This window comes from Symsagittifera roscoffensis, chromosome 3 (assembly GCF_963678635.1).
Source record: "Symsagittifera roscoffensis chromosome 3, txSymRosc1.1, whole genome shotgun sequence".
Lineage (NCBI taxonomy): Eukaryota > Metazoa > Xenacoelomorpha > Acoela > Convolutidae > Symsagittifera > Symsagittifera roscoffensis.
This window is the reverse complement of record NC_087064.1, coordinates 26,237,663-26,253,406: the sequence shown is the minus strand read 5'-3', so window position 1 is coordinate 26,253,406 and position 15,744 is coordinate 26,237,663. Positions and strand designations below refer to the sequence as shown.

The following is a 15,744-nucleotide window of genomic DNA, read 5'->3' as shown; positions in this document are numbered from 1 at the left end:
TATAGGGCGACATGTCATCCAAACGACAATATTTGTATTCATTCATCGTATTTACATTTTGTCAATCAGCAAATTCCATCTGTAACAGTAAATGAGATCTCTTAGATATTTGATCAGACCCGCATTAGCAAAGAAGCAAGTTAGAAACAAAAGTCACAAGGTTTAAGAAAAAAAACAATTTTTAAATAATTTCTATGAGTTTTGATACCTCTGAAGCTTCAAATGGCGTAGTGCACAATAATTTGGACACTTAGTAGCCACTGAAGAGAGCCGACACTTCCATATAATCAAAATCAGGACGAAAAAGTAATCATTAATCAGTGCTGCACTGGACCAGCACACAATGCTGTTGCAGCCTAAAACTAATTTGAAAACAAGCAAATCAAAACAGGAACAAAAAAAGAACAAATAAGATTCATACCAACAACTGACGATAAGTACAATTCAAACTAAAAACTTGCAGCATCCAACTATGCTATAAAAATTTTAAAAAAACTGTATCACAAACAGTGTCAAAATATCATCAGACTCTACACTGACTTAAAGCAGAAAAACACAAACATGAAATAATTACACTAGGGCGGAAAGTCAACCAAATGATAACATTTGTGTTCAATCATCATTGTTACACTTTGTCAATCAGACAATGCTATCTGTAACAAAAAATGATAAAAATTTTGATCAAACCCGCAAAAGCAAAGAAGCAAGCTAGAAACAAAAGAGCCACAGCAAGATTTAAGAAAAAACAAATCATTGTTTGCAAATTTTATGGGTTTTGAAAGCTCTGAGGCTTCAAATGGCTGAGTGCTCAAACATCTGGACACTTTGCAGCCATTGGAATAAAGCCAAAACTTCCATATAATCAAAATCAGGTAGAAAATGTAATCATTAATCAGTGTTACACTGAATCATCACCTACTTGTCGTCGGACTCAAAAGCAACCAAATCAAAACATGAACTGAAAATTACCATTAAAAAATGAAAACAACTGATAAAAAAAGCCGCACAAAGTAAATTTTCATTGATTAACAACAGCAAGAGCAAACCAACATGAAGCCCTTACAATAGGACAACATTTCATCCAAAGAATAATGTTTGTATTCACTCATTATTTTAAGATTTTGTCTATCAGCAAATTCCATCGGAAACAAAAAAAAGAGATAACTTCTGATCAAACCCCAATTAGCAAAGAAGCAAGGTGGAAACAAAAGAGCCGCAGCAAAATCTAGGGAAAAACAAATCATTGTTTACATTTAAGCAAAGAAGCAAGCTAGAAACAAAAGAGCCGCAGCAAGATTTAAGAAAAAACAAATCATTGTTTACAATTTTTATGTGGTTTGAAAACTCTGAAGCTCCAAATGGCTTAGTGCGCAAGCATCTTGACACTTTGCAGCTATGAAAACCAAGCCGAAACTTCCATATAAACAAAATCAGAAAAAAAAATGTAATCATTCATCAAAGCTACACTGGATCATCACATAATTGTCGAGGACTCAAATTAGTTTGAAAGCAAGCAAATCAAAACATGAAGTTAAAAGGATCACTGAAGCAAACAATAACAACAACTGACAATAAGTAAATCGCACAACTTAAAATTTTTCACGAATTCATCTATGCTATGAAACACCAACAAATTTCATCAAAAAGAGTGTGAAAACATCGGCTTGACTCTACACTGAAAAAAAAGCAGGAAGAACACAGAATCATGCAGCCATTACAATGAGGCGACAGGTCATGCGAATGATATTATTTGTATTCAGTCATCATAGTAACAAATTGTCAATCAGCAAATTCCATCTGCAACAGTAAATGAGTTCTCTTAGATATTTGATCAGACCCGCATAAGCAAAGAAGCAAGTTAGAAATAAAAGCCACAAAAATTAAGAAAAAAAAACGAAAACTTTTTTATATAATTTTTATGGGTTTTGATAACTATGAAGCTTCAAATGGCGTAGTGCATAAACATTCGCACACTTAGCAGCCACTGAAAAGAGCCGACACTTCCATATAATCAAAATCAGGACCAAAAAGTAATCATTAATCAGTGCTATACTGGATCATCACACAATGCTATTGCGGCCTCAAATTAATGGGAAGCAAGCAAATCAAAACAGGAACAAAAAAGACCACTGATAAAATTAATAACAACAACTAATTATAAGTAAATCGCATAATTGAAACTCAAAACTTAAGCAACCAACTATGCTATAAAATACAAAAAAACTGTATCAAAAAAATATGAAAACATCATCTGACTCTACACTGAATAAAAGCAGAAGCCATTACAATAAACATGAAGCCAATAGAAACATGAAGCCATTACAATAGGGCGACATGTCATCCAAACGATAAGATTTGTATTCATTCATCATAGTAACATTTTGTCAATCAGCAAACTCCATCTGTAACAGTAAATGAGATCTCTTAGATATTTGATCAGACCCGCATTAGCAAAGAAGCAAGTTAGAAACAAAAGCCACAAGGTTTAAGAAAAAAAACAAATCAATTTTTAAATAATTTTTATGGGTTTTGATACCTCTGAAGCTTCAAATGGCGTAGTGCACAATAATTTCGACGCTTAGCAGCCACTGAACAGAGCCGACACTTCCATATAATCAAAATCATGAAGAAAAGGTAGCCATTAATCAGTGCTACACTGGATCATCAAAATGTTCTTGCGGCCTCAAATTAATGGGAAGCAAGCAAATCAAAACAGAAACAAAAAAGGACACTGATAAAAATGATAACAACAAATGATTATAAGTAAATCGCATAAATGAAACACAAAAAAAACTATCAAAAAATGTATGAAAAAAGCATCTGACTCTACACTGAATAAAATCAGAAGAACACAGAAACATGAAGGCATTACAATAGAGCGACATGTCATGTAAAAGATATTATTTGTATTCATACATCATAGTAACATTTCGTCAATCAGCAAATTTCGTTTATAACAAAAATGAGATCTCTCAAATTTTTTGATCAGACCCGCATTATCAAAAAAGCAAGCAAGAAACAAAGGCCACAACTAGGTTTAGGAAAAACGAAACAAACCACTTCTTACAATTTTTATGAGTTTTAAAAGCTCTAAAGCTCCAAATGGCCTAGTGCGTAAACATCTGGAAGATTTGCAGCTATTGTAACAGAGCCGACATTACCATAAAATCAGAATCAGGAAGAAAATGTAGCCATTAATCAGTGCTACACTGGATCATCACAATGTTCTTGCGGCCTCAAATTAATGGGAAGCAAGCAAATTAAAAAAAGGAACAAAAAAGACAACTAATAAAATTAATAACAACAACTGAATATAAGTAAATCGCACAATTGAAACTAAAAACTTAACGCAACCAATTATGCTATGAAATACAAAAAAAACTGTATCAAAACTGTATGAAAACATCATCTAACTCTACACTGAATGCAAAGGATATTATTTGTAATCATTCATCATAGTAACATTTTGTCAATCAGCAAATTCCGTCAATAACAAAATGAGATCTCTCAAATTTTTTGATCAGACCCGCATTATCAAAAAAGCAAGCAAGAAACAAAGGCCACAACTAGGTTTAGGAAAAACGAAACAAACCACTTCTTACAATTTTTATGAGTTTTAAAAGCTCTAAAGCTCCAAATGGCCTAGTGCGTAAACATCTGGAAGATTTGCAGCTATTGTAACAGAGCCGACATTACCATAAAATCAGAATCAGGAAGAAAATGTAGCCATTAATCAGTGCTACACTGGATCATCACAATGTTCTTGCGGCCTCAAATTAATGGGAAGCAAGCAAATTAAAAAAAGGAACAAAAAAGACAACTAATAAAATTAATAACAACAACTGAATATAAGTAAATCGCACAATTGAAACTAAAAACTTAACGCAACCAATTATGCTATGAAATACAAAAAAAACTGTATCAAAACTGTATGAAAACATCATCTAACTCTACACTGAATGCAAAGGATATTATTTGTAATCATTCATCATAGTAACATTTTGTCAATCAGCAAATTCCGTCAATAACAAAATGAGATCTCTCATATTTCTTGATCAGACCAACATTGGCAAAGAAGCAAGCTAGAAAAAAAGGCCAGAACTAGATGTAAGAAAAAAAACAAATAATTTCTTACAACTTTTATGGGTTTTGAAAGCACTGAAGCTTCAAATGGCATAGTTCTCAAACATCTGGACGCTTTCCAGCCATTGGAACAAAGTCAAAACTTCCATGTAATCAAAATTGAGAAGAAAATGTAATCATTAATCAGTGCTACACAGGATCATCACACAATGCTGTAGCGGGCTCAAATTAGTTTGAAAGCAAGCAAATCAAAACATGAACCGAAAATCAATACTGATAAAAAGAATAACAAATGATAATAAGTAAGCCGCACAAACTAAATTTACACTGATTGAAAACAGTTAGAGCAATCAAACATGAAGTCATTACAATAGGGCGACATGTCATCCAAAATATAATATTTGTATTCATTCATCATTCTTACATTTTGTCAATCAGCAAAATCCATCTGTAACAAAAAATGAGAAAACTTTTGATCAAACCCGCATTAGCAAAGAATCAAACTAGAAACAGAAGAGCAACAGCAAGAATAAAAAAAACAAATCATTGTTTACAAATTGTATGTGGTCTGAAAACTCTGAAGCTTCAAATGGCTGAGTGCGCAAGCATCTTGACACTTTGCAGCTATTGGAGCAAAGCCGAAACTTCTATATAAACGAAATCAGAAGAAAAAACGTAATCATTCATCAGTGCTACACTGGATCATCACATAATTGTCGAGGACTCAAATTAGTTTGAAAAGCAAGCAAATCAAAACAGGAACCGAAAAGGATCACGGAAACAAACAATAACAACAACTGACAATAAGTAAATGGCACAACTTAAATTTTTCAGCATTCATCTATGCTATGAAACATCAACAAACTTCATCAAAAACTGTGTGAAAACACATAGGCTTGACTCTACACTGAAGAAAATGCAGGAAGAACACAGAAACACGAAGCCATTACAATAGAGTGACATGTCATGCAAATGATATTACTTGTATTCATTCATCATAGTACCATTTTGTCGCAAATTCTATCCCTAACAAAAACGAGATCTCTTAGATTTTGTATCAGAACCACATTAGCAAAGTAGCAAGCCAGAAACAAAGGCCACAACTAGGTTTCAGAAAAAAAGAACAACCATTTCTTACACATTTTATGGGTTTTGAAAGCTCTGAAGCTTCAAATGGCGTAGTGCGCAAAGATCTGGACACTTTGCAACCATTGGAACAGAGCCGTCACTTCCATTCAATCAAAATCAGAAAGAAAACGTAGCCTTTAAACAGTGTTACACTGGATCCTCACACAATGGTGTTGCGGCCTGAACTTAATTGGAAGCAAGCAAATCAAAACAGGAACAAAAAACCACTGATAAAATTCATAACAACAACTGATGATAAGTTAATCGCACAATTCAAACTAAAAACTTAAAGCATCCCACTATGCTATAAAACATGAAAAAAAAACTACCAAAAACAGTGTCAAAATATCATCAGACTCTACACTGACTAAAAGCAGAAGAAAACAGAAACATGAACTAATTACAAAAGGGCGGCATGTCAATCAAGTGAGAGTATTTGTATTCATTCATCATTGTTACATTTAGTCAATCAGCAAATCCTATCTGTAACAAAAAATGAGATAACTTTTTAGACCCGCATTAAAAAAAGAATGAACTATTTACAAATTTTATGGGTTTTGAAAGCACTGAAGCTTCAAATGGCTTAGTGCTCAAACATTTGGACGCTTTCCAGCCATTGGAACAAAGCCAAACCTTCCATGTAACCAAAATCAGGAAGAAAAAGTATTTATTAATCAGAGCTACACTTTATCATCACAAAATGTTGTTGCGGACTCAAACTAATTTAAAGCAAGCAAATCAACACAGGATCCGAAAATTACCACTGATAAACAGAATAAAAACTGATACTAAGTAAGCCGCACAAACTAAATTTACGATTAAAAATAGTTAGAGCAAATTAGCATGAGTCATTACAATAGGGCGACATGTCATCCAAATGATAATATTTCTATTCATTCATCATTCTTACACTTTGTCAATCAGCAAATTCAATCTGTAACAAAAAATGAGATATTTTTTGATCAAACCCGCATTAGCAAATAAGCAAGCTGGAAGAGCCACAGCAAGATTTAATAAAACAAATCATTGTTTACAGTTTTTGAAGGATTTGAAGCATCTGAAGCTTTAAATGGCTCAGTGCTCAAACATCTGTACACTTTACAGCCATTGAAACAAGGCCAAAACTTGCATTTTCAAAATCAGGGAAAAAATTGTATCACTAATTAGTGCTACACTGGATCATCAACTTATTGTCATCCAACTCAAATTATTTTGAAAAGCAATCAAATCAAAACGAGAACCGAAATTTACCACCGATAAAAAATAAAAACTGATTATAAGTAAATCGCACAAAGTAAATCTACAGTTTTAAAACGGAAGGAGTAAACAAACATGAAGTCATTACAATAAAGCGACAAGTCATCCAAATGATGATACTTGTATTCACTCATCATTGTTGCAATTGGTTAATCAGCAAACTCCATCTGTAACAAACCGAGAGATAAAGTTTCCTCAGACCCGCATTAAAAAAGCAGCAAGGAACCAATAAAAAATAGGTCCCAAATGGAACAAAAAAATAAATCCTTGTTTACGAAAAAATTTCAAATGGCTTAGCGTGTAAAAATCCAGACACTTTACAGCAATTAGAACAAACCAAGGCTTCAAATTTTTCAAAATAAGATGAAACTGAAATCATTTAACAGTGCTACACTGGATCTCTTACAAAAAATTTTGTCGGACTTAAAATAATTTAAAAGCAAGCAAATCAAAAGAAATGCCAAAACTACTAAGTAATTATGCGTTTAATGCCCATTTCCCCATTGTGGCGGTGTTGTACAGTCGGAAAGTGTGTGAGCACATGTACATCTGGATAGCTTACAAACTTCAGCATTCAGATGAGGGCATTCTGAATAGCAGTCGAGCTAGTTAAAGGAAGGTTACACGTTTTTCCATGCCATCGGATCAGGAGAGTTTATGGGTTTGAAGCTTTAAGTATTCAGGTCTCGTTTAAAACAGTCAATCCAGCGTTTTTAGGTCTTCCTGCCGGCCTTTTCGCTGGTTCATGGTCATTTTCTCTTCGGTCAACAAAACCAAACCAACGCAGTCGTTCCTGCGCTTGAAGCTTGTCCAGATCAAAAAGATCTGTCAATTTATTTACTGGCTCGGCGGTAACTCTGTTTTAATAAGCAACTTCTTAAATTTTATACAGAGCTTTTATATCAGCACTCAGAAAATTGGATGTCACCTCGGTCTGTGCCCAGACTTCGGAGCGGTACATCACACCTGGCAGGCGACAAGCTCCTTAGATATAACACCTGGTAATCAAGTAAATCTCTATACAACAGCAGGGGCGCAATGTTCCGCCTTTTGGTCCAGAAAGCTGCCATTCTGACTGATGATGCTTGTTGCATCACTTTCACAGAAAATCATGTCACCCAGATAGCTGAACTCTGAACAACATCCAGAGTTTCAGATTGATTGATCCGCAGAGAACCCATCTGATTTGAATAATAATTGAAAGACTATTGCATCTTTGACTAACAAAACTAATTTTGGGTATTTTTCTCAGACCACTGCACTCTTAATGCAAAACATAAACGAATATAAAAACTGAGAAAAAAACTGATAAAAACTTGAAGGCACCACTTAAAACAAAACTTCACGCACTCAAATACGCTACGTAATGAAAAAAAGTTAATCAAATTTTGAGCTTAACCGAAAAAGGCAGGAAAAACACACAGAAAAAAGAAGCCATAAGAATAAGGAAACACAACAGCCAAAGTACAAAACTTTGCTTCTATTCAACCTTGCTATATTGTGCCAATCAGCAAATTTTTATCTGAAGCAGGATCAGAGATAACGCTGAAGCGAAATAAAAAAAATTTGATAAAACAAAGTGTTTAAAAGTGTACTTAATGAATTTTAACACAATTGAGGTTTCATCAGACCCGAATAAAAAAAACGACAACCAGACCTAGAATTCTTAGAAGCACGGCATCGCTAACAAAAGTTACGTGATTTAAAAGCTTTCAAGCTTCAATTGCTTTTGGGCACAAAACTTTGTAGCCATTGGAACCTAACCAAAGCTTCCATATAATCAAAATAAAAAAAATCAGTGCTACGCTATGAACGGAAGCTATTAAAAACAAGAACCGAGAAAAAAAAGACCAAAAAAACTTATAACAACTGATTATAATTAAATGATAATTTAGCTAAAAGCTTTCAAGAATTCAACGATACTATGAACTATAATTTTTTAATAGAGATGATTTGAATTTAGCAGCTTGATTCTTCGTCAAATAATAACAGTGACACACAAATATATAAAGCCATTAAAATTAGGCGAACCCAAGCAATAATATTTACATTCATTCATCATTGCTACATTGTGCAAGTAAGCAAATTGCCAGCCATTTGAAGCAAAACAAGGGATAACGCGGTAACAAACGAAAACTTTTAGAGAAGGAAAGAAAAACATGTATTATCAATGAATAGAAACCAACCATGGGGCTTCATCAGTTTGAAACAAAAACTAGAGAAGCAAACCAAAAAAAATCAAAAGCCAGAAAAAGTACAAAAAGGAGCAAAAAAAAACAAGCCAGAAACAAAAAAAAATCAATGATGTGCTAACTATTCTTAAGCCTTTTCAAAGCTTTCAAGCTTCAATTGAATTAGCGCGCAAAGATCAAGACAATTTGCAGTCATTGAATCAGAGCCAAAACTTCCACAAAACAAATTCAGAAGAAAAAAGAAACATTAATCAGTGCTACACTGGATCATCACCTATCTGTCGTCCAATTGGGGTTTCATCAGACCCAAAAGCCAGATCTGGAACTTTACTTAGAAATGCATTGTTAAACGAATGTTATAAGATTAAAAAGCACTCAAGTTTCAATAGCTTTTGTGCGCAAGTATCTAGACAATTTGCAGCCATAGAAACAGAGCCAAAAACTCCATATAATCAAAATCAGAAGAAACTTTAATAATTAATCAAAGCTACGCTGAATCATTACCTAATTGCCGTCGGGCTCGAATTTATTTGACAGCAATCAAATCAAAACAGGAATGAAAAAGGATCACTCGGACTCAAATTAATTGAAAAGCAATGCAACCAAAACAGGACACGAAAACAAGAGCTTTAAAAAAACTATTAACAGCAACTCATGACAACTGAATGGCACAACATATAATCAAAGTTTTTGATGATTGATCAATTGAGAAATAAGCTTGCAAAGCGTTGCACAAACTATCGGGAAAGTCCAACTAAAAATCAAGGAGCAAAAACAACTTATCAAAAAAAGTTATTTCAATGGAATATTGCTTCATTGACTCTAAGGCAGGAGGAAAATAAGCAAATTGAAAAGATAGCCAACTGGCAGCTGGAAAAGAGTAATGAACCCAAGTAAACAAAAAAAGACTGATTTTGTTAAAACATCTCAATTTTCGAAGTTCAGAGAAAAAAAATGACCTTTGAGCTCTTTTAATTTAATATACGATTGGCGCTTTTTTTTAAATAAAATTGATCCAATTTGAGAAAACTGGATAAATAGTTAAGTTTTATTCCGCTGAAAATCTTTTAAAAAGTAAATTCCATTTTAGAAAGTAGCAATTGTTCACGTTTTATGAAGCGATTTCCAAGTTCGTATTTGAAGAGTGCTGCTTACGTACCTTTCAAGAGATGAATTTCAATTGCACTCATAAAGTGCATACATACCTAAGTGCATTCATGAATGCATTCAAGCTGCTCAAATCGGTCAGAGAAAAAAGTGACCTACCATTTTTAGAGTCTCTGCTTTAAGAAAGGTCGTAAAAATTTTCGAGATTTTTTTTTAAAATCCGCCCCCCTCTCGAGAAAATCCTAGATCCTCCCTAAAAAAAAGGTCGTCAAAATTTTCGATTTTTTTGAAAATCCGCCCCCCCCACGAGAAAATCCTATATCATTTTTAGTCCCATGATCTTATCTGGAAAAACTCTCGAAAATTGTTAGGATTCCCTTGATATACACAACAGTTTCAACAAAAAGTGACCTAGAAAAAATAAGTGACCAAAAATTGACCAGTTTAAGCAGCCTGAATGCATTAATACGTTTGAATGCACATCTTTAGCTATTAGCATTTTGAGAATTTTTCCTAAAAAATTAAAAGACCTATATAGAAGTCTTCACTAGGCTCAAAAAATCAAAAGACCTATTGAAAAACTTCACAAGGCTCATTACTCTTTAAAAAATTTAACTTGGAACTAAAAAAAAACTAACAATTTTTCAGCCCCTGGGATAGATCCAAGGCTTCAATATGTTCAAGGTCGGAAGAAATTGTAATCATTTATCCTTGCTACATCGGAAACACCACTAAAAAATCGTCTGGCTCAAACTAGTAACCCAGACAGCAAATGAAAGAACGATGCGAAAACATCAAGCGGCACAAATTTTAATACTGAAAAGGATAATAACACTGGGTGGCTGCATATATTTTTGAATTTCATTGTTATAGAAACTGGGTATAAATGAACCATCGAGAAAATCTCAACCTGAAACCTTTGAATCAGTATAGCCGAATGATGCATTGAAATAAATTGGCTGATTACAATCTATCCATGTTACCGTGTATAAGTCACTACACTGTCGTCTAAACCAGAGTGAGAAAAAATTTTAAAAAATCAACAGCTAGCACAAACACCAATGCACAAAGCCAAAACAGAAAAACCAAAAACTAATACCAACGTCTTCATCTAAAAGCCTTGAATTAGTAAAACGTTGGCTATCTATTGGATTCCAAAATGCAACCTCGAGATTTGCAGTCTCACCCCTCCCTCTCAGCCACGGACGCTTACAGATCAGCAAACACACGCCACAAAGAAATATGAGAACAGATGCTAAGAATTTTCCAATGCTACAGAAGTGATTATATAGTAAACGTTCCATCAATTGAAAATTTTTATTTGCGTGATAGGTTTCAAAAAAGTAGAAAAATACTTATACACTACGCTCCTTACCTGGCTAATCTATACATAGCCAACAGACAGTTGCAAAAATTCAATGAACGCAAGAAAAGAATATAGCCTATCGAAGATTGGAAAAGAGTAATGAACGCAAGTAAACATAAGAAAACACTGACTTTGTTGAAAAAATCTCAACTTTCAAATTTCAAAGAAAAAAATAGATGCCCTTTAAGCTCTTCGATTTTCTGGAACAATTTATGATTGGCGTTTTTTGATAACATTAACCCAAATTGAGAAAACTGGATCAAAAGGTTGAACTTTTATTTCGCTAGGAAATCTGATGATTAAATTCCACTTTCGAAACTCGAAATGTTTCACGTTTTTTCGACTCGCCATTTCCACGTTCGTTTTTGGAGAGTGCTATTTACGTCACTTTCAGCAGATGAATTTCAATTGAACTCAAAAAGTGTATTATACCTAAGTGCATCAATATTTTAAGACTTTTTCCTGAAAAAAATTAAAACAAAAAAACCAGCAAGACGTATATAAGAGTCTTCAATACGTTTATTACTCTTAAAAAATACTAAAATGTTTTGTGAAAAAAACCTCAACTTTTGAATTTCAAAAAAGCAGATACCCTTGAAGCTTTCTCAATTTCTAGAACAATTCAAGATACAAAGGCAAAAACGTAATTGGCTGCTTCTAGGGTTGTTTTGCAGTTGCTTCCATAATAATGTTCGAACCATATACGTGCATTAAATTGTCTAAATTTTGAATGAAATATTTCAAATAAAATTACAATGACAATGACGTCACATCCAGCCTGAAGTAGCATCTCCAACCTGGCCCTATCGTCTTCTCTGGATCCAATAGCAGCCCCGCATAATAATTGTTTCTGGTGATCTTTGGAGGCCTGTGGAAACTCACGGTTCTTCTTCAAATCAGTACGCGCAATAAGAGCCACTAACTCATCATTCGCATTTATGATCGGCAATTTTCCTAAAACAAACCAACTATTGGTGATTAAAAAGTAACTTTTTCATCAAGTCAGCACGCTGTTTTGTTTCACCAGCCGAAAGTTTTGATTTAAAAGAGACTGTTTAATAGATACATGCAGGGGCGGATCCAGGATTTTCTCGATGGGTGCTGATTTTCGACCTTTTTGTGGGTCGACCAAATTGATTTTCCGAGCTCTTCCATAGCAATAAAAAGACCCTGTTTTGGCTAAAATTGTGTCTTTTCCAGTCCCACCTTTGATTTTTTGTGAAATTCGATGAATGAAAATCGCTTTTTTTTGGCGCGCGCTCCCCCCTCAAAATTAGAATATTTTGGCGCCAAAGGCGCCTTTCGAAAAATTTAGGGTCCATCAGCCAGAAATAGGTATCTCAAAATAGTTCAAAGAGGGACCCTTAGGGTAAGCAGGGGGTCGAATCCCTAAGGGGCGGGGACGCCCCCTAAATCCGCCCCAGGATACACGCCAGTATTATTGTCCGATGACTACTCGGGACAGTAATAGTTGTGTAGTTTCATCTTTACCTTTCTTGCTCTTCTGCAATAGCACATTAGCATCGTTTAAATTAATGTCGCAATTTCCAGTGACCAAATCCTCTCGAGGTGTCATCACCTGCAATCAAAAAAGAACTATCGACCAAATTAAGTCATTTATAGTCCATTCCTGAATAGACCATAGCATAACTTCAACAGTCAAACTCAATCAGATTAAAGAGTCGTTTATTCTATTCGAATTAGTTTTAAAAACTCATCAGGTTCGTTCCTTGCAGATGTGGGAATAACAATTGCTTTTTCTGGTGTACTTCTTTCTGAATCATACTTCGTATCAAAATGTAAATTTTTAAAGGACAGTCTCTCATTAAATGAGTTTTAGGAAGACCGCTTCGGTGCTTACCTCACGTTTAAGCATTAAATTAAGTTCATGAATGAACCTATTCTTGCCGAAGAAATGTTAAATTTAATTTAATTTTAATTCATCCGACCTGAGGTTTATTCTAGTCCTAAATATTTCCCTTACACCAACTGGATGTGTCGTAAAATTTAGATTGGTAAAATAAGATCTCACATTTTTTCGGACCGACACATTTTGCTTACTAGGACAGCCGATTACTGTAAAAGTAGCACAAAATGTTCCGACCATAACACAACCAAAAAAAAACAACAAACAAGCTTTTTTTCAAATTAGTGTCGTCTTTTTCGGCGTGGTGTGATAAAAGGAGCAGAACGCAAAGCTAGAGATATTCGACAGTCATCGTAAAATAAGCAAATTGAAAAACAATTTAGGTAGAAAAGTGACAGAAAAACAAAATCAAAAAACAAAGTAGGAAAACAAAATCAAAAAACAAATTTCAAATTTTGTTTTTGTACAAAATACTAAATACTCAAAAAAACTAAAATTACTCGAAAAAAACTAAGTTTTTATATTATAAATTCAGCTGATGTGAGCTTTAAAGCCATTAAAATAAACTATTTTAAGCCTGCTCGCTTGCTTCATTCGCCCGAATTTAGACGAAAAACCATAAATTTCACACTGGTTTTTCTCAACACTGAGAAATTTTTTAAAAGTGGTTTGGATTACGACAATAACAGGGTGCACACAGTGTCTGAGAAGGCGCAGGTTGAAGAAAAATAAATGCCAGACACTGACATTTTTTTTGAAAAGATAGCCTTTTTTGGTTTTTTGACCAAAATGTTTTTTTTTATTGGCCCAACTCATTGGCCCCACGTTTTTTACGCAAACAATTCTTCTTCTCAGATCAGCTCATACTATCTGAAAAAAAATTATACTATGTAAGCTGCTTACATTTTTGATTTTGAACGATTCAGTAAAGAAGCGCAATGAAAAAAACTGGTGGCACTGATATTCATTAGCTGGCACTGACTGTTCACGTTTCGCACTGATTTGGCACTGACTGCACTGATACCGTGGCCACCCTGTGTAAGGGCTTTAAAATGATTATATCACTCAATTCTCTCGGATGATTATTTGTGGCAACCGAATTTGCGTGAAAAAAAACACCCGAATACAATTGATTTAAAAGCGTTATGCCCATTGTGGTGCAGTAGTTTTTGTTCAGGGTCACTTTAGTGTAAATAAAAAAAAAAACAAGTTCCACCCCATTTTTCAAATGGTTCGAAACAATAAGCCAAAACACCTTTCACAACTAATTCCAAATTTTTTTTTACATTTATCAGTTGTTTTTACTATTTATCACTACCCGACTGAACTCTCTCTTCCTCTGCCCCCTCCGCCCCCCCCCCCCCCCCCCCCCCCCCCCCGCCTTCTACTCTCTCGCCAAGGAACTGAAATTCTTGATGGTACATCCGCCTAACTGAACTTCAAAAGTGACCAAATAACTAACATCAGAGACGGGTATTTTGTGGTTCTCCCTGCCTCTGAGGAAGTCGATATCCCTGGCAGTCACAATACCCATTAGCCTGCCCCCTATCTTGCCAGAGTCAGTGATGGGGATGCCAGAGAAGCCGTGTTTGTTTCTGATCTCCAACACATCGCCCACTGTCTGCTGTGGGTTGAACACAATCGGTCTGTGATGAAACCCTGCTCGAACTTCTGAAAATAAGAGCCACCTAAGTGAAATTGTGACATAAATTTAAAATTACCAAGATTTTACCTTGCAGGAAATTTGAGGAAATTACTTTTTGAATTAAATTTTTTTTTCAATCCGGAAAATTCCAGAATGTGAATTCCAGGACTCAAATGATCAAATTAACTTAACTTAAGTCAAATATGCCGAAAGAAGATACTTCACCTAGTCGAACAGGACAGAATTTAGTTAATATGCAGGAAAACTAATTAGTATTAGCAAAGGTGTAACATTGTAAAATACCACCAATTATTTGATATTTTATGATGAGAATACCTGCCATGTTGCACTTTGCTAAGACTAATTAGTTTTCCGGCATAATAACTAAATTTATCCTGTTTGACAAGGTTTAGAATCTTCTTTCAGCATATTTGCTTAGTAATTTAACGTGATCATTTGAGTTCTGGAAACCGATTTCCTTAATTTCTAAAGGCTGAGCATTGTAATTCATCGCTATATTACCTCCTCATTGTCTAATTCCTTTCCCTACCAAAACACTAGTACTGCTCTCAATTTCTACCTTGACTTTTCGGATCTCATTGGCTTGGAATTCTGCGGTGCAGTTGTGATGAATGATGCCCACGCCGCCAGTCAGCTATAAAACATTTAGAAAAGGTTTTTTTTTGCTAATAAATGACAGAATGTGAGGTCCAGAATTACTATCTAATCACAATGTAATTGATGCAACATTAAACATCCACTCCCATTCGGGTTCAAAAACAAACCACTGCCTTTTAGTTAAAACTTCAAGCGAACCTGAATCCAGTATTCTGACTAACTTCAACCCTGGAAAAAGAACGGAAAAAAGAAGGGAGTCTATCAGGGTGGAATCAAATAGACTTGACGCTTTGACTCTACTCACAGCCATAGCAATTGCCATGTCTGACTCTGTGACGGTGTCCATGGGAGATGACACGAAGGGAGAATGTAGAGTGATCTGCTTGGTCAGAGGCGAACTCAGGTCCTGTCAACACGCAAAACGATTAACCACTCTTAAAATGCAATCCATTTAAGAACGCTTTTAGCTTCGCTTGTGCTC

General features: G+C 34.7%; 1 protein-coding gene across 1 annotated transcript in view; it reads right to left on the bottom strand.

Annotated features, from left to right (window-relative positions):
• Nucleotides 1-15,663, bottom strand: part of LOC134841406 (inosine-5'-monophosphate dehydrogenase 1b-like) — a 42,470-nt gene extending 26,807 nt beyond the window's left edge. The window contains 6 exon segments of the mRNA XM_063857377.1: nt 11,888-12,087; nt 12,625-12,712; nt 14,463-14,644; nt 14,647-14,671; nt 15,226-15,300; nt 15,568-15,663. Of these exon segments, the coding sequence (XP_063713447.1) occupies nt 11,888-12,087; nt 12,625-12,712; nt 14,463-14,644; nt 14,647-14,671; nt 15,226-15,300; nt 15,568-15,609 (612 nt within the window). The 5' untranslated portion in view covers nt 15,610-15,663.
• Nucleotides 15,664-15,744: the final 81 nt, after the last annotated feature.